This window comes from Neomonachus schauinslandi, chromosome 6 (genome assembly GCF_002201575.2).
Source record: "Neomonachus schauinslandi chromosome 6, ASM220157v2, whole genome shotgun sequence".
Classification (NCBI taxonomy): Eukaryota; Metazoa; Chordata; class Mammalia; order Carnivora; family Phocidae; genus Neomonachus; species Neomonachus schauinslandi.
Genome location: NC_058408.1, coordinates 97444147 through 97465408, shown reverse-complemented (window position 1 = coordinate 97465408; position 21262 = coordinate 97444147). Strand labels below are relative to the sequence as shown.

The 21262-nt window shown below is 36.4% G+C and overlaps 1 protein-coding gene across 2 annotated transcripts in view; it reads left to right on the top strand.

Moving 5' to 3' along the window:
- RUFY2 (RUN and FYVE domain containing 2) overlaps nucleotides 1-20902 on the top strand; it is a 47598-nt gene extending 26696 nt beyond the window's left edge. For both annotated transcript variants that reach the window (XM_044916045.1, XM_021700062.2), the window contains exons 13-18: nucleotides 714-833; nucleotides 7475-7604; nucleotides 8192-8286; nucleotides 15456-15504; nucleotides 18953-19030; nucleotides 19123-20902. In XM_044916045.1, the coding sequence (XP_044771980.1) occupies nucleotides 714-833; nucleotides 7475-7604; nucleotides 8192-8286; nucleotides 15456-15504; nucleotides 18953-19030; nucleotides 19123-19266 (616 nt within the window). In that variant the 3' untranslated portion in view covers nucleotides 19267-20902. The remainder of the gene's footprint in view (nucleotides 1-713; nucleotides 834-7474; nucleotides 7605-8191; nucleotides 8287-15455; nucleotides 15505-18952; nucleotides 19031-19122) is intronic.
- The last annotated feature ends 360 nt before the right edge of the window (nucleotides 20903-21262 follow it).

The window sequence follows — 21262 nt, the reverse complement described above, 5'->3', positions numbered from 1 at the left end:
GGGAGGCAGGGAGTGGAGCTAAGCACAGGGAGAAGCAATGACTTACAAATAAAAACAGAACAAATGAAAATCACATTTTAAGCTAATATTTAAACATCAGTGATGAACAAAAATGATCTCTAGAGAATGTTGCCAACTAATACTATATTCTTTCGAATCTTAACATACACACAACACACAGCTTTCGGCATAATGTAGTAAATGCATAAAGATCCTACAGGGAGGACTTGGCTGTTCGAAATAATTGCAGGTCTTTGCTCTTGGCCTTGTAGCACACTTGATTCCTGGCATACACATCCTAACATAATAAATAACAATGTGGCTTCTTCACCTAGTGTAGACATAAATACTGTGCTTTACATGGTTTTGTAAAAAGGCAGTAACACACCCATTATACTTTCGAAGTTAATTCATTCTGCTCTACGTAAGTGGTAAAGGCTGTATTGCTTTGCATTGTTAATTATGAATAAGAAATAAAACAAATTTGAAGATAGTATTCTGGGCATATTATATGTTATATTGAAAAAAAATCACATAACAATTTCTAGACATTGTGTGGCTCTTTCACGTTTGAGTTTGTGAGTTTCCCCCCAAACTTTGTTTTCATTTAGAAATGTTTCTATTTCCCCATTTTTCTTTTATTTGTCTTCTTCACCCTTTTACACCCTAGTTCTAGCCTCAGTTTTACCCAAAGTTGATTTGAATTACACCAGATTGCAGCAAGCAGAGAAGGCGCAAATGGAAGCTGAAGATGAAGACAAGAAATATCTGCAAGAGTGTCAGAGTAAATCCGACAATCTGCAGAAACAGATCTCCCAAAAGGAGAAACAGCTGTGAGTATTTCACTCTTGGAAATAAGTACTTGTATTAACATAATTCCCACCCCTTCTTTTTTGCACATAATGGTAGGATACCTATATTTTCCTTTAGTTAATGATGCCAGCTAAATTATGGAGTTCTCCTTGAGAAATAAAAAAAAATTAGAAAACATAATTGATAAAGTTGTGTTTTTTTGTCCCCTTATTGTTTTCAGAGCATTTCAACTATCTTGTTACCTTGCTCAAGGAGAATTTTATTCTTTCTGCTGGTATATAAAAGCAGATGGCCATTATATTTCTAGGTACTGAGTGTAATATGCCTTTGTAACTGAAAGGGACTTATCAAAGAATAAGAAGTTTTTTGAGAACATTTTTATTAATACTTCATATGACAGAACTATATATCTATTACCAGCTAAGAATGATGTCCATATACGTCATTGGACTGAAAAAGGCAAGTTGCAGACAGTATGTGAGGTATAATCCCATTTTTTAATAAAATTAAAACTGTGCATATGTGCATATTTACATATATATATAAAGAGAGAAAAGAGTTTAAAGAATACAGATTCTGGGGAATGATTATCTTAGGGGAGTGATGGCAGATTGGCAGGGGTATTTTAGTTTTTACTTTATTAAAAATCAGTATTTTCCCCCAGTCAATATGTGCTACTTTTGTTATTAAAATAAAGCAACAATAGAAAATGGTTATGTATTATGTTTAACAGATCATTAAACAAGACTACATGCCATTTATGATGTATAACTTGCTAAGCTGCCTTGAGATCCATTGGTTGAGGTGACATTAAACTCCTCTCAATTTTTGCTAATTTTCTAATAGTTCTGTCAATTATTGAGAGGGGATTTGTTGAATATCCCAACTTTAATTGTGGATTTGTGTATTTCTACTTTTAGTTCTAATGGTTTTTGCTTCTTGTATACTGAAGTTCTGTTGTTTGGTGCCTACACATTTAGGATTGCTGTATCTTTTTGGTGAATTGACCTTTTTATCAACATAATATGCTTCTTTATCTCTGGTAATTTTCTTTATCAGATGTTAATAGAGCTACTTCTTTTGATTAATATTGTCATGTAATAAAACATTAACATTCACACTTTTCGGTCTTTAAACTTTCAGCCTAATCTTTATTATCATCATCAGTGTATTTGAAGAAAGTTTCTTATAGTTCATATTTTTTTATCTGTTCTGACAATTTCTTAATGATATATTTAGTCCATTTACATTTAGTGTAATTGTTGATATGAGAGCTTAAGTTGCTGTTTTATTGTTTTTTTGTTGTTTTGTTTTTCATTCCTTTATTTCTTTTTTCCTGCCTTCCCATGGATTACTTGAATATTATTTAGAATTCCTTTTTGATTTATCTATAGTGTTTTTGAGTGTATCTCTTTGTATAGATTTTCTAATGATTGCTGTAGATACTGTCATATATATTTGCAACTTTTCAGTTTATTGGTGCCAACATTTTACTACTTTGAATGAAGTGTGGAATCCTTACTTCCACTTAGATCTTTTTACTCTCTCCCTTTTATAACATAATTGACTTAAATATTTTCTCTGCGCAAACCATATCAGACAATATTAGAAAGTTTTTTTTTTAATATAAACTAAGTCCATTGTTGAGTTTGAACTCATGACTCAGAGATCAAGAGTTGCATGCTTTATGGCTGAGCCAGCCATGTGCCCCCACATCAGACAGTATTATAGTTTGTCCTTCAAACATTAAACATAATTTAGAAAACCTTATTGTTCTTTCGTCATTCCTGAAATTCCAAGTTTTCTTCTGTATCTGAAGAACTTTTTTTGTGTTTCTTTTAGGGTAGGTCTGTTGGCAACAAATTCTCTTATTTATTTTTTTTCATCTGAGGTCTTGATTTCACCTTCATTTCTGAAAGATATTTTCAGAATATCCTTAGAATTCTGAGTTGACAGTTCTTTTCTTTCAGCACTTGAAAAGTGTTGTACCACTTTCTTTTGGTTTTCATAGTTTCTGATGAAAAATACTGTCATTTGAATTCTGTTCCTCTACCCAAGATTATTTCTTTGGATTTATCCTCTTTAGGCTTTGGTCAGCTTCTTGAATCTTTATCTTTACCAAGTTTGGAAAATTTTCAGCTTTTTTTCTAGATATTTTTTCCAGCTCCAACTGCTTTCTCTCTTCTGGAATTCTTTTTTTTTTTTTTTTTTTTTTTTTTTTTAAGATTTATTCACTTTAGGAACACCTGGGTGGCTCAGTCAGTTAAGCATTTGCCTTCGGCTTGGGTCATGATCCCAGGGTTCTGGGATTGAGCCCTGCATTGGGCTCCCTGCTCAGCAGGAAGCCTGCTTCTCCCTCTCCCTCTGCCCCTCCTTCCCACTCATTCTCTCTCTCTCTCAAATAAATAAAATCTTATTTAAAAAAAAAGACTTATTCACTTTAGAGAAAGAAAGGGAGTGGGGACAGAAGGAAGTAGGAGAAGGGAGAATCCTAAGCAGACTCCTTGCTGTGAGCATGGAGCCTGACACGGTGCTTGATCTCACAACCCTGAAATCATGACTGGAGCCGAAATCAAGAGTCGGATGCTTAACTGACTGAGCTTCCCAGGCTCCCAAGCTCCCCTCTCTTCTCTGGAATTCTGATAACCTTGAATATTAGATTTTTTAAAAAATAGCCCTAAAGGTCTCTGACACTTTTTTTTCCCCCAGTCTTTTTTGTCTCTTGTTCAGATTGGGTAATTTCTATTGTAGTGTTTGTTTTTTTTTTTTTAAGTAGGCTCTGTGCCTAATGTGGGGCTTGAACTCACAACCCTGAGATCAAGAGTCACATGGTCTACTAACGGACCCAGCCAGGTGCCCCTCTGTTGTAGTGTTTTGAAATTCATTCTTTCATCATCTTCATTCTCCTACTGAGCCCATTTAGTGAGGTTATTGTATATTTCCTTTTGACTATATTTCCTTCCTCTCTCTTTCTTTTTTACTTGTCTATGGCCGTACCACCCTGAATGTGCCCAATCTCGTCTGATCTTTTTTGCTAAAACTTACTATTTTGTTTCAAGTGTGTTCTTAATTGGTCATAGCATTTTTATGATGACTGCTTTAAAATTCTTGTCTAGTCAGAATTACCTGACATGTTGGCATCTGTTTTTTCTCATCCAAGTTAAGATTTTTCTTGGGTCTTGGTATGACAAGTGTTTTTCAGTTGCATTCTGGACATATTGAGAATTATGTTATGAGACTACATCTTATTTAAATTTTAGCAGCTCTCCACTGAAACCACACCAGCAGGGGAATATAGATGCTGACTCCTCTCTCTCTCTTTTTTTAAGATTTCTTTCTTTATTTTAGAGTGCAAGCAGGAGGCGCAAGGGCAGAGGGACGGGGAGAGAGAATCCCAAGCAGACACCACACTGAGCATGGAGCCAGATGCAGGGCTCAATTCCATGACCCCAAGATCATGACCTGAGCCAAACCAAGAGTCAGACACTTAACAGACTGAGCCACCAAGGTGCCCCAACACTGACTCTTTATACCAAGTGGGGATAGTAGAATCCTAGAACCATTCTGGATGGGATGGAGAAGGGTGCCTAACTACTGGGCAGGGATTGAAATCTGTGCTTTCCACTCAGTCTCTACTGACACTGTGGAAAAGAGGAGTGGTGCCTTGTTACTCTCAAGTAGGAGTGGAAGTCCAGGGTTCTGCCTTGGTCTCTGCTGACACCATTCTGGAAGAGAGGTAGAGGTACCTCATTTCAGTGGGCAGGGGTAGAAATCTAGGCTTCTCACGTGGCTTTCACTGACCTGGGGAGGGTGAGAAATACCTTATTGATGTGGGGTTAAAAGTCCAGGTTCCCAATGTGGTCTCCATAAGAGGGTGCTGGGCAGTAGTGAAAGTCCAGGCTTGCCACTTGGACTTCTCTGATATTACCACTTTGGGGATTGGGAGAGACACTTTATTATTGCCAGTGTCGGATGGCAATCTAAGCTCCCCGTTTGGCCTTTGCTAACAGTGGTTGAGGGCCTATGGCTTTTTCCTCTGAGTTTTTTTTGTTTTTTGTTTTGCTGCAGTAGGGCATTTATTGTCAAAAAGGTTTCTATCAATTCTAGGCTACCTTTTCCCAGTTCTTTAGCAAGAGAGAGCAGGCTTTTCTTTGGTTTTTTTTTTTTTTTTTTCCTGTATCCATTACAGATATTGGGCTTCTTCAACACCCACTCTGAGCTATATAGGAGGCAAAAAGAGGCCTCAGGGAACTCCTCACCATGTTATTCTTTGTCTTCTGGGGTTCCTATTGCTATGGGGCTAACCTAGTTAATAAGTCTTGGATACAACTCTAGAGAGAAGATGTTTGTTTCTGCTAAAACCATGAAAATAATTTTGTCTCTCAGTTGGTGCCATTTTGGTAGAGCATGAACATGTGAACAATTTGGAGATCAGGGAATCCCTGATGGCTCAGAAAAATTGTAACGGTTTCTGTAGAAAGGGGCAGCTGGGACTCTGTTCAAGAAAAACAATTTCCATTTTTTTCTCCTAAAATGGAAATAACTTTATTGATTTCTGACTTTGAAAATATTACATGCTGTTGGAAAATGTAGGAAAATGTGAAGAAAATAAAAATTAGAGATAGTTGGTTTTTTTTTTTTACATTTTGATGAATATCCCTTTTTTTGGTATACATAGATGTTTTTTATGTATTTTAGAAAGAGGATCATACTACATGCTTTTTAGTATCTTGTTTATTGCATGTGCTATGTCATGGGCAATGTATCATATCAATTAATACACCATTGTATCAGTTAATCTAAAGGAATCCTTTAGCCTGAAAAATTGTGCTTTATCGTTTGAGTTTGTATCTTTGATTATTGGTGGGATCCTTTTGTATTTCCTTATTTTATGAATTGCCAGTTCTTATCTACTTTTTCCCTTGGAGTGTTCAGCTTATTAATATTTACTTGTAAGAGTTCTTTATTTACTCTGGGTATCTCACATACACTGAAATATTTTCTAAATTTACTGTTTTTAAACTTTGTTCATAGTGGTTTTTTAATTTAGACATTTTAAAGTTTTTAAGATTTTTAAATTTTTTTTTTTAATTTATTTATTTGACAGAGAGTGAGACAGTGAGAGAGGGAACACAAGCAGAGGGAGTGGGAGAGGGAGAAGCAGGCTTCCCACAGAGCAGGGAGCCCGATGCGGGGCTCGATCCCAGGACCCTGGGATCATGACCTGAGCCGAAGGCAGATGCTTAACGACTGAGCCCCCCGGGCGCCCCTAGATATTTTGAAGTTTTAAATAGTTTTTCCTTTTTTTTTTCCTTTATGGTTTCTGCCTCTTGTGGTCAATGTGTATTTTGACAATATATTTATAATAACTTAAAAATATTTTTCCTTTGCTTTTTCACTGTTTTTTTTCTGATTCTGGATGATGAGGCCACTCAAGGCACTCCATACTTTGGTTACTTCAGTTTTACTAACATATACCTGTCTCTGTATTCCTTTTGAATTTGTAGTGAAATAGTATTTATCAACAATTTGTAAATTCCATTTAGGGGTATCTCTTCTCTTCAACCTGAATTATAAAATCTAAAATTTACTTCACGGAAAAATAATATGGCTATAGATAGAAATGCTAACTTTATGAGGAAACAAAAGTAATCAAAATATCAACACAAGAGTATTAAAATGATATATTGTGAAAGTCTCAATATTATATATTGATATTAAAATTTAAAGTATTAGAGGGCACGTGGGTGGCTCAGTTGGTTAAGCATCTGCCTTTGGCTCAGGTCATGATCCCAGGGTCCTGGGATCGAGCCCCGCATCGGGCTCCCTGCTTCGTGGGAAGCCTGCTTCTCCCTCTTCCACTCCCCCTGCTTGTGTTCCCTCTCTGTGTCTCTCTCTGTCAAATAAATAAATGAAATCTTAAAAAATAAATAAAATAAAATTTAAAGTATTAGAGATTGTAGCATTATTTGTTTATGCCTCATCTGTTATACCTACTTATGAGCAATAATTTTCAAAATGATTTCTCTTTGGTATCCTAAAGTGTAGGAATTTGATTACTTTTGTTTTGCCGGATAGCACCTGTTAGAATGATGATGTTAGTGCTTTCGAATGTGAATTGGCATTTCCAGCCTGTATGAGTTTTCCTCTTGGTGTCTCTTGGGCTTAACTCTGTCCTGTAAGCAATCTGTAAAGTACCAGGGTTGATTTTTCTGTGACTGATGTTTAATTGGTTTAGTGGTTGCTGTAATTCTTATATCAGAACAATAGTTAGTTGTAAAATTTTGTACATGGCACAGAAATGTAAATAATTAAAACTTCACATTTTTCTCCTTTGTTTTATTCCCCCAAGATACAACCAGTTTTAATAGTGTGGTATACCCTTCAAGGCATTTTATATGCTCATATGGCATTTATGTACACAGAATTTAAAAATGACATAAATTATTGTTTAGGAAGGAGTTTTTTTGGTTGGCAAATATATTGATATGTTGGGATCAGAAAACCCGGTGCTGCTGAACTTGTTTACAAAAAATATTTATGAAAGAAAATACCTGAAGAAATGCACAAAAGTGAAGATAATCAAAAAGATGGTGTTATTGAAGAAAGACAACTGTCATGTGAGAAATAGCACTAAGCTTCTGTGTGTTTGTCATTCAAGGGTGCAGCTGGAAACTGATTTGAAGATTGAGAAGGAATGGAGGCAGACTTTGCAGGAAGATCTTCAAAAGGAGAAAGATGCCTTATCTCATCTTAGAAATGAGACCCAACAAATCATTAGTCTTAAAAAAGTAAATGGTGGTAAAACTTTAAAAATTGTATCTTTGAAAACTAAGTTACTTAAAAAGAGAAATCATAATTTATATTTATACCAAAGAGACAGAATATACTGGTCATCTTTAAAAATACCAGTAAGAAGGGGTGACTCTTTGGGGTCATGAGTTCAGGCCCCACATTGGGTGGAGAGTTTACTTTAAAAAAAAAAAAACCATGGGGCGCCTGGGTAGCTCATTCGGTTGAGCATCTGACTCTTGGTTTCAGCTCAGGTCATGATCTCAGGGTCGTGGGATTGAGCCCTGAGCCTTGTGTTGGGCTCCGTGCTCACTGGGGAGTCTGCTTGAGATTCTTTCTTTCCTTCTGGCCCTCCCCTCCTCAAATAAATAAATAAATCTTAAAAGAAAAGAAAACCAGTAAGGAGATTAAATGAATGGGAAATAGGTGATAGTTGATGGAACAGCTATGAAAGAGCTTGGACATAGAGTTCTGTTTTTTATAAAAAGCTAAAGGATATATGTTCCTAATTACTGGTATGTATACAATGGGGAGTTTTTTGTTTATTTCTTTTAAATTGCATTTTCTGTCTTTTATTGTTTTGAAGGAGTTCCTTAACATCCAGGATGAAAATCAGCAGTTGAAAAAAATATATCATGAACAGGAGCAAGCTCTTGAAGAACTTGGCAACAAACTTAGCGAGTAATTTCTCTTTTTTCCTTCATCTATATAGTCATTGACATTTATAAAGGTAGGAGTGTGCCAAACCAAGTAGGCAGAAGAGTTTAAATATAGAAAAAAAATATATAAACTATTAAAATCAAAACCAAAAACCTTAAAGGTAAACATGCAAGACTGGATTGGAGCGATTTTGTTAAAAGTTAGGTTCAGTTTAATACATTTTAACTTTAAATGCTTTCCAGTAGATGAAAGTTAAGACTCTTGTTTCATTTCTTCAAATTAGAGAATTCAGAAGTTCATTTAATATATTTTCCCCAGAGCAACAGAAACCAAATTTCCAAAATACCTGGAGAGATCATTTTCAGACTGTTTTGAGAAGGAGCCAACATTGTGAGAAGTGGAGAGTTTTATGCTCGAGTTGGGGCTTAACTCCATACAGTGTGGTTGGTTCTGTTGCAGCCAAGTGTTACTGGGTTGCTAGAAAGACAAGAAGAAGTAGTGTTCTGTCTTTCTCACCTTCCTCCTTGTTCCATGTGGTCTGTGTTTTGGGTTAGCAGCTTCATCTTTGTGCCCTGATTGAACATATTGCCAAGTATCTGGGATAAGCCTCGGAAGGTTTAATTTAGTATTGAATGTATCACTGCCATGTTAAAAAAAAAAAACAAAACACCAAAAAAGAGAAAAGTAAAAGAAAGCTATAGTGCCCATAATCTTATCACCTGTATAAACCCCTTTGTTGTTTTATGTGGTTAAAAATTCAAATAGCACAATTTCCTCCCTCTCCCAAGTATCAATCCTCAAAGTTAGTGAGCCTTAGTGAACCTCATAACAAATTTATATGTGACTATCTCATCATATATCATTAGTCATATATGTACGTATATATCATTTGTAACAAACTCAATAGAAATTGTAACTGGAAAGGAGACTTCATTGCTAAAGATGAAGTTCCATTAAGAAATCTTGAGACCAATTTCTAAGGCCATAGGAGAGTAGTTCACTAAAACCACAAAAGGAAATACTAGTTCTGAAAAAGATAAAGCTGTTGGGGTGCCTGTCTGGCCCAGTTAGTAGAACATGTGACTCTTGATCTTGGGGTCATGAGTTTGAACTCCACATTCGGGGTAGAGTTGCCTTTAAAAAAGAAAAGATAAAGCTATTTTTGTTTCTATAAATTCAAAGAACAATTTACATTGTGAGTCTAATAAGCAAGATTTCAATTCTAATCTGGCATTCACCTAATGAGCACTTTGACCTAGACCCTATGCTAAGTGCTTATTATTACCTTATTTCTCATTTATTCATTTGACAAATACTAAGCTTGTATTACGTGCCAGGCAGTATTCCAAGTGCCAAGGACTCAGCAATGCACAATCCCCACAACAAAAATAATATTTACATTTAAGATCATAAAGGTTTAATATTAAAACAGATTAGAATAGTAAAAGGGGAATGTGTATATTACCTTCCACCCATCTCCCACGCAGTGCTAAAAACTGTATAGTTTATTAAAGGCATAATCATTTTAATGTTTAGATAGCTGAATTCACTTTTTAAATTTTATTTAAGTTCAAATTAATTAACATATAGTGTAGTATTAACGATTTCAAGAGTAGAATTTAGTGATTTATTACTTTACATATAACACCCAGTGCTCATCCTAGTAAGTGCCCTCCTTAATCCCCATCACCCATTTAGCCCCTCCCCACCCCCCAGCAGCCCTCAGTTTGTTCTCTTAACTATAGAGTCTCTTATGGTTTGCCTTCCTCTCAGTTCTTATTTTTACCTCCCCTTCCCCTTTGTACATCTGTTTGTTTTCTTAAATTCCACATATGAGTGAAATCATATGATATTTGTCTTTCTCTGACTTATTTCACTTAGCATGATACCCTCTGATTCCTCACTTTTTTTTTTTTTTTTTAAGATTTTAAGTAATCTCTATACCCAATGTGGAGCTCGAACCTACAACCCTGAGATCAAGAGTTGCACGCTCAGGGCACCTGGGTGGCTCATTTGGTTAAGCATTCATCTCTTGATCTTGGCTCCGGTTTTGATCTCAGGATCATGAGTTCAAGCCCTGCATTGAGTAGGCCTAGCGTGGAGCCTACTTAAAGAGTCGCATGTTCTACCAACTGAGCCAACCAGGCACCTCTGAATTCACTTTTTTCCCCTTTTTCCTTTAGTCTAGTTCATTGTTTCTCAATTTTTGGTTTGCATGAAAATTACTGCTCAAGGTTGGACATACTCAACAATCTATACTGAACTTTATGGGCTATTTAAGGATTTTCAAGGGTTATTTTGACTAAGTTTTTTTTTTTTATTAAGTTTTTTTATACATGCCTACCTCCTCTGTAACTACTGTATGCATGTTCTTCTGAAGTTTGTGAGTTTGTTTTTTTTACTTAAGAATATGTTAGAACAGGTTTTTCCAAATCAGTACATCAAGATGTTCCATAGGATGGGTGTGCTATAATTTAAACTTTCTAATTTTTTTTCTTTTATAAATGATAATGCTGTGAAATCCTTGTATGCTTGTGTTGATGTATCTTGATACACTTATTTTATTTTATTTTTTTATTTATTTAAAAAAAATTTTTTTATTCTTATGTTAATCCCCATACATTACATCATTAGTTTTAGATGTAGTGTTCCATGATTCATTGTTTGTGCATAACACCCAGTGCTCCATGCAGAATGTGCCCTCCTCAATACCCACCACCAGGCTAACCCATCCTCCCACCCCCCTCCCCTCTAGAACCCTGTTTGTTTTTCAGAGTCCATCATCTCTCATGGTTCGTCTACCCCTCCGATTTCCCCTGCTTCATTCTTCCCCTCCTGCTACCTTCTTCTTCTTCTTTTTTTTTTTCTTAACATATTATCTTGATACACTTTAATGAATATATCTGAAGAGTGGGTTCCTAAAGGTGATTGCTGGGCCAAAAAGAATGTGCTTTAAAAAAATTCTGGTAGTGTCAAATTATCCTCTATCTCCAATATTAGACCCCTTCAATATTTCCAATATTAGTAGGAGAGAATGTTTTTGCCAGTCTGATAGTTGAAAATCTTACTGTTTTGATTTGTATTTTGTTAACCATAAGCACAGTTGAGCATCTATATTTATCTCTTTAAGTAATCTCTATGCCCAACGTGGGGCTCAAACCCACAACCCCGAGATCAAGTGTTGGATGCTCCACGGATGGAGCCAGCCAGGTGCCCCTGAACGTCTATATTTATTTGTGTTCCATTTTGTTTATAGTTTACTGTCTGTTCATATCCTGTGCATATTTTTGGTTGCTCATCTTTTTCTTAGGGGATTTTAAAAATTGTACACATTGTACATCTTCTGTTTGTCTTTTGTCTTTTTACTTCATTTTTGATATGTTTTTTCCTTGTTAATCTTTGAATTGTTATGGCACAGATTTATTAGTTTTCATCTGCTGTTTCTGGGGCCATAGTCTCTAAGACATGGATTGGACCAGCTTTGAGTCAGAACTCCTTTTATCCTTTTCTTTCTTTCTCCCCCCCGCCCCCCTTTTATCCTTTCTTAACCGTAGTCCTCTTGAGTGGTGAGAATAATTTATCAGGGCTGGAGGAGAGACAGAGGCCCCTGTGAGGTTTTCCATACCACACCAGGTTATCTGTGAAAGACTTTTATTCTTCCTCTTCATCCTCTGGCTCCTGTGATTATAAGCTATCGGGTTCCTCCCTAATACACAGGGTGATGAATATCTTTTTAAAAATTTGTTGATGAGGAGGGACTGAGGTTGGATCAGTACTTTTAATCTTTGCTTCTAATTTACCAGAAGCCTTTAGGCTTTATATAGTCCATTTGGGTATTATTTAAAATGCAGAGTGGGAGGATAAAGGTCATTTGGAATAATATGAACCATATTTAATTTTATTAAAAGGGAAAATACAGGGGCGCCTGGGTGGCTCAGTTGGTTAAGCGACTGCCTTCGGCTCAGGTCATGATCCTGGAGTCCCGGGATCGAGTCCCGCATCGGGCTCCCTGCTCAGCAGGGAGTCTGCTTCTCCCTCTGACCCTCCTCCCTCTCATGCTCTCTGTCTCTCATTCTCTCTCTCGCAAATAAATAAAATCTTAAAAAAAAAAAAAAAAATTAAAAAAAAAAAGGGAAAATACAGGTTTCAGAAAGAACCATGCAAGACTGTGTTTTCAAGTTATGATTAAACTTAAAAATTAGTATTCATTAGTATCACAGGAATAAGTATTCCTCTACCATTTACTAGTTTTGTGACTTAGGGTTATTTAACATCTTTAAGCCCAGTTCCACATTTGTAAAATGGAGTGTTAGAAAATCCCCAAAGGGTTCTTTTTCTAATTAACTGAGAATAAGCATGTGAAAACCCCTAGCACAGTACCTTTGCTTATCACAACCAGAGTATCAGTTTTCTTGTCAGATGAGGTTGGATGTGAAAATTACTTTCTAGTGCTCACTTTCTGAACCTGTGATTTTAAATGTAAATGATTAATTTTAACTAGAAAAATACTTTCACTAATGAAGTATTTAATCTTACTGATTTCTTATTAAAGGATTCTTAAAAAGAATTTTTGATAAATTTTGAAAGGTTTTAAATGTTATTCTGAATAAATTGTAGAGAGACAAATTAGGATTAAACAAAATGAAAGTGAGCTGTTCACATTTGAAGAAAATGTGGAACATGAAATATTAGGATGGAATATTCAAGGAAGAGAATCTAAACTAATATGTCTGTATTATAATGACTGGGTTTAAAATATGTGAAGGATGATAACCAGCTTTTCTCTTATCCTCATCAAGGCTTAAATTCCAAGAAGAGAATTTTTAGTTTAGAAAAATAAATTTCCAGGACTCTTCCAAATGTAGTTTTCTGTAAAAGATATTCTTTCCATGTAAAGAAAATTACAGATTTTTTTTTTCTTTCCTCAAAGCAGAGGTTTCAGGATTATCAGAGGCTGTATCATTTATGGGTGTTTTTCCTATAGTGTCAGAATCGATTGTATCACATTTATTATAGCCTCATGTTTTATCTTGGCCCTTCCCTATGCTGTTTTCATGCCATGGTCAAATATTTTACACAATTAAATATTTCTAAAAGCTAATTAAAAGGAACGATACGGACCTCTGTTTCCTCCCTACCGAGAGGAGATGTTCTGGCACATTGTGTTTACTGGCCCTGGAACTGCTGCTCCTTTCTTTAGCTTAGTTTGGCAACTCGTATCAGAGGGGGCGATATTTCCAGTGTCCGTATTTGTGAACAAAGGCATTTTAACCAGAAATATAGCAACGCCAGTGAATTTCCATAACGATCTCTATAGCAAATGCCATTAAGCTACTTTTATTCCATGTTCGGGTTTTCTGTGTAGCAGTTACTGCTTTGGCTCTTACTCCCCCCGGCGTCAGTTTTCTTCAGGCACATTTTGTAGATGTGAATTTAGCCAAGAAAATTTTAGTATTGTGTTTGTATTTTTAATCTGTGTAGTTTTACATGGATTATTCCCACGGTAGAAGTATGTGAACCAGATAAAAAACTAACATTTTGGGCACCTGGGTGGCTCAGTCGGTTAAGCGACTGCCTTCGGCTCAGGTCATGATCCTGGAGTCCCGGGATCGAGTCCCGCATCGGGCTCCCTGCTCCGCGGGGGGTCTGCTCCTCCCTCTGACCCTCCCCCCTCTCATGTGCTCTCTCTCAAATAAATAAATAAAATCTTTAAAAAAAAAACAAAAACAAAAAAAACTAACATTTTTGGGTGTTTTTTTTGGTCTTGGAACAAGGAGCGCTTGTAGTATGAAGCAGTTTCCTACTGTTCTGCCTCAGGAGCAGAGACTTGATGTACCTTTTGATCCACTAATTTCATTTTTAAGTTGTTTTCCTAAGAAAAATAATACAAATATTTTGGTCATTCCAATTTTAATGAACAATTTTTGTGGCGAGAAATTTGAAATAAGTTGAAAGTTCAGTAGATAATTATATAAACTACTTTATATTTTTCATTGTTTATCATGTAACCATTTTACCATAATGATGTGGCAGATACTTAATGACAAGTCAGTAGCTCTCAGCCTTTCAGGATATATTAATACCTGAAAAGAGCTGTTTATGGAAAACTATATAAATGATGACTCCATTTAAAATATACACATACTCGGGGGGATGGCGTAACTGGGTGATTGGCATTAAGGAGGCAGATGATGTAATGAGCACTGGGTGTTATATAAGACGGCTGAATCACTGACCTCTACCTCTGAAACCAGTAATACACTATGTTAAGTAATTGAATTTAAATTTAAAATATACACATATCATCAACATGTAGATTATCCTCTCTGGGTAGTAGGATCCCAGATAATTATTGCTATTTATAATCTGCGTGTTCATTAACATGTATTTTCAAAAGGTGAAAAGTATCACAATTCTCTTTTCCTTAATATTCCCACTCTTACCATTCTTTTGCTTCTGGGAGAGAAATGGGTGTATAACGGCTAGCATGGGCTTTAACGTCACAAAGACCAGGGTTTGCATCCTGGCTTCCCCAGTTACTACCTCTCTGACCTGTTGCGAGTGATGAAACCTCATCAGGCCTCACTTTATTGATATTGATTGATTGATCTTTAAAATAGGTGAGTTTTTGGGGGCGCCTGGGTGGCTCAGTCGTTAGGCGTCTGCCTTCAGCTCAGGTCATGGTCCCAGGGTCCTGGGATCGAGCCCCGCATCGGGCTCCCTGCTCAGTGGGAAGCCTGCTTCTCCCTCTCCCACTCCCCTGCTTGTGTTCCCTCTCTTGCTGTGTTTCTCTCTGTCAAATAAATAAAATCTTTATTTAAGTTTTAAAATAGGTTTTTTTGTTTTGAAGATTAAATGAGCATATACATGCAAAGGTCATATAGCATGAAGTCTGGCGCACTGTGAGCCCACAGTAAATGACAGCGTTTACTGATATTGTCACAACCACATGAAAATGCCAGTATTCTTTTGTTAAAGCAATTTTTAAATTTAAAAAGGACATTTTTGCTTAGGACATTTAGAGAATATAGGAAAATATAAAATATAATCCCACTAGTCAAAGAAGATCATTAGAATCCTGTAGTATATACAGTTTTATATCCTATGAAAAACCAATACCTTAATGAATTGCTAGATGTTCTATATGTAATATATTTACTGAAACATGGACCCATTTGTAATCTTTTCAGATCAAAACTTAAAATAGAAGATATAAAAGAAGCCAACAAAGCATTGCAGGTGAGTAGAAAGTGTTTTCCTCAAGTAGGAAAGTAGAGATATATGTGAGTCCCCACTAGAAGGTAAAGCCTATATAAACCTGAGGTGCTGAGTCCCAGGATGTATAGAGGCAGAAGCACCGAACAGGGAGCTGGGATGATGGGGATCCAGCTCCTCCCTGTTACGCCTCTAGAAGCAGTCAGTAATCATACTGGAAATGACCTTGGAGAGAACTTTGTCTACCTTCCTACAAAGCATGGCCTGATGGAGTGAAACTGCCTTTGAGAGTCCTTGAGTCCCTGTGCTGGTCTGTTAGTAGTTTTGACCATCAACAAGTTCCCCCCTTCATGGAGTTTGTTCCCTCTTCTGAATGGCTTCTGAAACACGCAGAGGATTTTGCACAGGGTTTCTTTGAATACTGAGGTTAATATGTGTGAAAAGTGATTAGTACAGTGGTTCAGTGTATGGTTCTGAATGCATCTGGAGGCAAGAATCCCTTCTACAACATAGGAGGAAATAGTCTCTCTGTGAGTAGTTCAGTGAGATTACCTTCTACCACACAGCTTCCCATTCTGTTTTTTTTAGCGAAGTGTTACATGAAAGTAATTTAAAAAGTCAAGTAGTGCTAGAAAGAATTAAAAAAAGTAGTAGTCTCCTGTTCTTCACCCCCTTGTCCCTCATCCACCCTAGTTCCTGCCACCTGAAGGGGGCGACTTCCGATTCTTTTAGTCGTTCCTTCTGGCTTTACCCCCCTATTTCTAAATAATAGGCAGTATATATTCACTCATTTATTTAAGACCTATTTTAGACCTATCTGTATAGCCTGGTTAACATGGTGGATGAGGAGTTTTGCCCACTCTCACCCTGGTCTGTTTGCTCTTCATTGTCCTCCCAATATAATTAAAAGTTTTCATGGAATTCATTTACTATATATTCTTTGACTATTTAAATATTGCTCTTTGCTGGGCCATGTAGTTTGTTGTGATTATATTTTCTTTCTTGAACTATCTCTTTTTTCTTCTGGAGTTAATAATTGCCTTTCCCCTGAAACTAAAAATATACTATATGTTAACTAAATTGAATTTTAAAAAAAGTTTTGTTGAATTAGAGCATTTGAGTTTTCTTATACCTTCAAACACCTTTATAATATGCTTTTTTCTTTTTTTTTTAAGATTTTATTTATATAGGGACACCTGGGTGGCTCAGTCGGTTAAGCGTCTGCCTTCGGCTCAGGTCATGATCCCAGGGTCCTGGCATTGAGCCCCATGTTGGGCTCCCTGCTCAGTGGGCAGCTTTCTTCTCCCTCTGCCTGTCCCTCCCCCTGCTCGTGCCCTCTCTCTCCCTCTCTCTGACAAATAAATAAAATCTAAAAAAAAAAAAAAGATTTATTTATTTGAGAGAGAGGGTGTGATAATGGGGGAGGGGTGGGCAGAGGGAAAGAGACAAGCAGACTCCACACTGAACACTCGGGGCTCAACGCAGGGCTCCATCATGACTTAAGCGGAAACCAAGAGTCGGATGCTCCACTGACTGAGCCACCCAGCCACCCCACCCCTAACATGCTTGCTTGCTTGCTTGATTTATTTTTTATTTTTATTTATTTTTTTCCCCTAACATGCTTCTTTATTAAAGTTTTTCCCATGTTGAGGTGCCTGGGTGGCTTAGTTAAGTGTCTGCCTTTGGCTCAGGTCATGATCCCGGGGTCCTGGGATTGAGTCCCATGTTGGGCTCCCTTTTCAGTGGGGAGTCTGCTTCTCCCTCTGCCCTTCACCCTGCTTGTGCTCTCTCTTGCTCAAGCTCTCTCAAATAAATAAAATTTAAAAAAAAAAGTTTTTCCCATGGCAAAATGAATCAGGTAATTATTTCGTTCTTTCTTTTTTCCTTGGAGTCATCCCTCATGGAGTTCTTTGCTCTCCTGCTTCAGTCTGGTCTGGTCACCCCTGTCCTGACATTTTCCTTTGCTGCCATTCTTAGAATTCCTTTTATCCTTCTCATATGTTAGGGTTCCTGTTACCTAAAAGGGTTCCTGAACCCTTTAAGTTCTTTCTTGGTTTACTCCCTTGTTTTGGGAAATGCATCCCTTGGTAGCTTCCTGGAAAATGCTGAGTTGAAAAGATAAAGGTTTTAAGAATTTGTGCATCTGTGTATATGCCTTTTATTTTGCTCTCACATTTTTTTGGATGGGTAGGGATGTCTGCCCAACTGTCATTATTTAAGCTCTGTAAAATTTTCATTATGAAACATACCATGTATATAACTGTATAAATACAACTTAACGCTAGCACAGGGCGCCTGGGTGGCTCAGTTGGTTAACTGTCTGCCTTCAGCTCAGGTCATGATCCCATGGCTTGGCAGGAAGCAAAGCTGCTTCCATTAGGCTTTTGGACATTTGGAAGTCGCTTTACTGGTGTGTCTGATATGAGCTGTCCAGGTTTTTTTCCCCCTCTAGCTTACTTTATTGTAAGAATAAAATAGTATATGTATACATGTAATACATATACAGTATATATGTTAACTGTTATTGGTAAGGCTTCTGGTCAACAGGTTATTAAAGTTTTGGGAGGAATCAAGAGTTATATGCAGATTTTTGTCGATGTGGAGTTCGGCACCCCTAACCCCCAGTTGTTCAAGGGTCAGCTGTACTTGGTTCTTCGGCAGCAGCAATGTGGCTTAGTCATGTGATGAGGTTAATCAGAAGCATTGAAGACTGTTCTTCACCGGGGTCTTCTCATATAAAACTGGTGTCATTTAACAAAACTGCTTTTGTAGGGAAAAAAGTGTTCCTAGCCAGGATCTTAGATGGGTTAAGAATGGGTCAATTTAGAAATTTCAGGTGTCACACTCTCACCTGTTAATAACTTATAATACATATGTTTTCTACTCATCTACACAGTAGCCATTACATTTGTTATAGAATTTAAGGGAAATTAATAGCCATGTAAGACTTAATTTAAGGTGAAGTCTCCTCTAAAATAATGAATTCTAACATCTGATTTCCAAATTCTCTTCAAATTTTAAGGACTTACTGTGGTATATGGTATACATAATGCCAAACTCATATGCATTTCATAGTGAAAATGTATCCTTAAATTTTGTTGGACTAGATAATCGCTAAGGCTCTTTATTCCTTAAAGAAAAGTCCCATTAATTTTTAAACCTTTTATAATGGAAATGTCCAAACATAAACAATTGTACAGAGAAAAACTAACCCATTACCCAGTTTCAATATTTAACAGTATATGGCCTATCTTGTATTTATAGTCAACGCCTATCCCTTCCTCCTCATCCAGATTATTTTGAAGCAAATCCCACACTTATTCTCCAACTATTTCAGTATCTCTCAAAGGACTCATTTCCAAGTCCTCTCTCTCTCTATTCCTACAAGATGTTCTTGGTTGAAAATGTTTTCACATGTAGTTTTTAAAGTGTTAACAATTTGAGCATTAATATTCGTGTTTCTTCCTTCTAGGGACTGGTTTGGTTGAAGGACAAAGAAGCAACACATTGTAAACTTTGTGAAAAGGAATTCTCACTCTCTAAGAGAAAGGTAAGGGAGATAGGAAGTGAGTCCAAAGGACTTGATGCAAACATGGCTTCTAATTTAACTCAGTTTTTTCCTTTGATTTTTCCATTTAATAGCACCACTGTAGAAACTGTGGGGAAATTTTCTGTAATGCTTGCTCTGACAATGAACTGCCTTTGCCTTCTTCACCAAAGCCAGTACGGGTTTGTGATTCCTGTCACGCATTGCTGATCCAGAGATGCTCATCTAATTTGCCGTAAGACTCCAGAATTAAGTCCTTATGTATGAAAGTACCTACAATGAACGGTTAATGTATGAACCATGTACATGATGTTATTTAGACAGCCCTTCTTAAGCAGCTTTCAGACTGTATTGGTACCAGTTTTATCTTCCATGTATTCAGTTCATAGGAATTAGAAGCTGTAGAATAGCTCATTGTTATTCAAAAAGAACTTTCAACAGGGCATGCTTTAAAATAACTTAATTCCTAATTGATGTAATAATCATGTAACTTATAAAGCCACCAGAAAGGCCAGATAGCAGAGCTAACACACATTTGCCTTATTTTGTAAAGGCCTTCTTAAAAACAGGGATTCAGATTCTTTTATTCTGCATATTGTCAAGTTGGTATTTGATGGTGCCTGTAATTTTAATGCACTTTAAAGCTTCACAGTTCTCAGAAAGATCAGAAATGCATTGAACTTTTTACAAGTATTAATATTCCAGTTCAACAGACTTTCATTAGCTTGCTAAGGTTTCAACCTTAATTACTTGTGCTTTCTGCCCCACTTCCTTTGCCCATTTTGCATTAGAAAAGGCCAATTATTTTATTCTATAAAATTTCCTTTTGGTCTTCTTCTAATCAATGTATTTATTGATACTTTTCAGATATAGTAGGTTAAAGAGGTATTATTTTACCTTAACTTTTTCCTTATTTTGAAAGGAAGTTAAACCAGCCTTTTACATTAAGTTGTTACTTGCACAACTTTCCATATGCTACACCTGACTCGCCAAATTGCTGACTTTTTTAGGGAGGGCTCACACCTCTTCAAATTAAAAAGGAAAAAATCCATCCCCAGAAAAAAAATGTTTATTAATAGTAAGCGATTACAGGCTCCTGATTGATTCTCCTCTAAGCATTAAAGGAGAAACCTCAAATAGTTTGCCTTTGATAGGATTTGAGTAATTAAAAATTTTATTCTATTTCCATTCCAGTAACTTTTAGGAAGCATTACAATGTAGTGACCCACTACTGCAGTTATGTATAGAGTGAAGTATCAGCCCTGCCATGAAATACTTGATCTCTTTCAAGCATGAAAGACTTAATAAACACTAATCCCATTTTACCATACTTCTAGCACACCAAGAATATGTAAAATGTTACCCTTGTATAATTCTTTGAACTGCATCACCACTTGGGAGATCTCCCCCCGCCCCCCCGCTTTGGTATTAACTTCAGCCATGCACTTTAAGTCTGTGAACCTTCCAAACAGGTTAGATAGGAATCTTTGGTTACTCCCTAGGAGCATTACATTTAGTGAATTAATCATGTCCACCCCCCCTCCCACCTAAGATGGGGTAACTTCTTCTGCAGGATCCTTTCCTCAGAGTATATATACTTTCACTAGGGTTTAAAATTAATTTTCTAAATTGCCAAAGTATGAAACCAGTATTTTGAGAATTTATTTTCTCCATATCCAGTTAGCTTTTGAGGTCTTCAGTTAGAACTGTACAGATTTTTAGGTGGTCTTTCTTGAATGCCAACAGAAATATTGTCAAGAGAATTATATTCTTGAACTGTTTTGTATTGATGGGATGATTAACATTTTTATGATTGTTAAAAATGAGAATAAGCAAATGAAATTTCAAATAATAGATTTTTTATTACTGTGCTTATTAGTACAAATCTTAAAATGTGATTTTTGCCTAAATTCCAAAGCTGGGTTTCATTCAACAAATAAAACCATGATTTTCAGTCCCCCCTTAAATTCTTTGTTATTCAAAACTCCTGTTTAATCACCACTGATTTTTGGGCTTTTTGTAGTCAAGCTTTTATGATAGCAATACAATTTGCTTCATTTAGTTTGGGCTCTTATTTAAAAGCCATTTATACTAAATGTTGGATTTTGTTATAAAACTTCCAGTTTGTATTGTGAACCTACACTTTCTAATCTTAAAGATTTGCCCTCACAGAAAGTATTTATCTTAATAAATTTCAAATACCATTCCCTTGTCTAGCCAGTACTACCATAATAA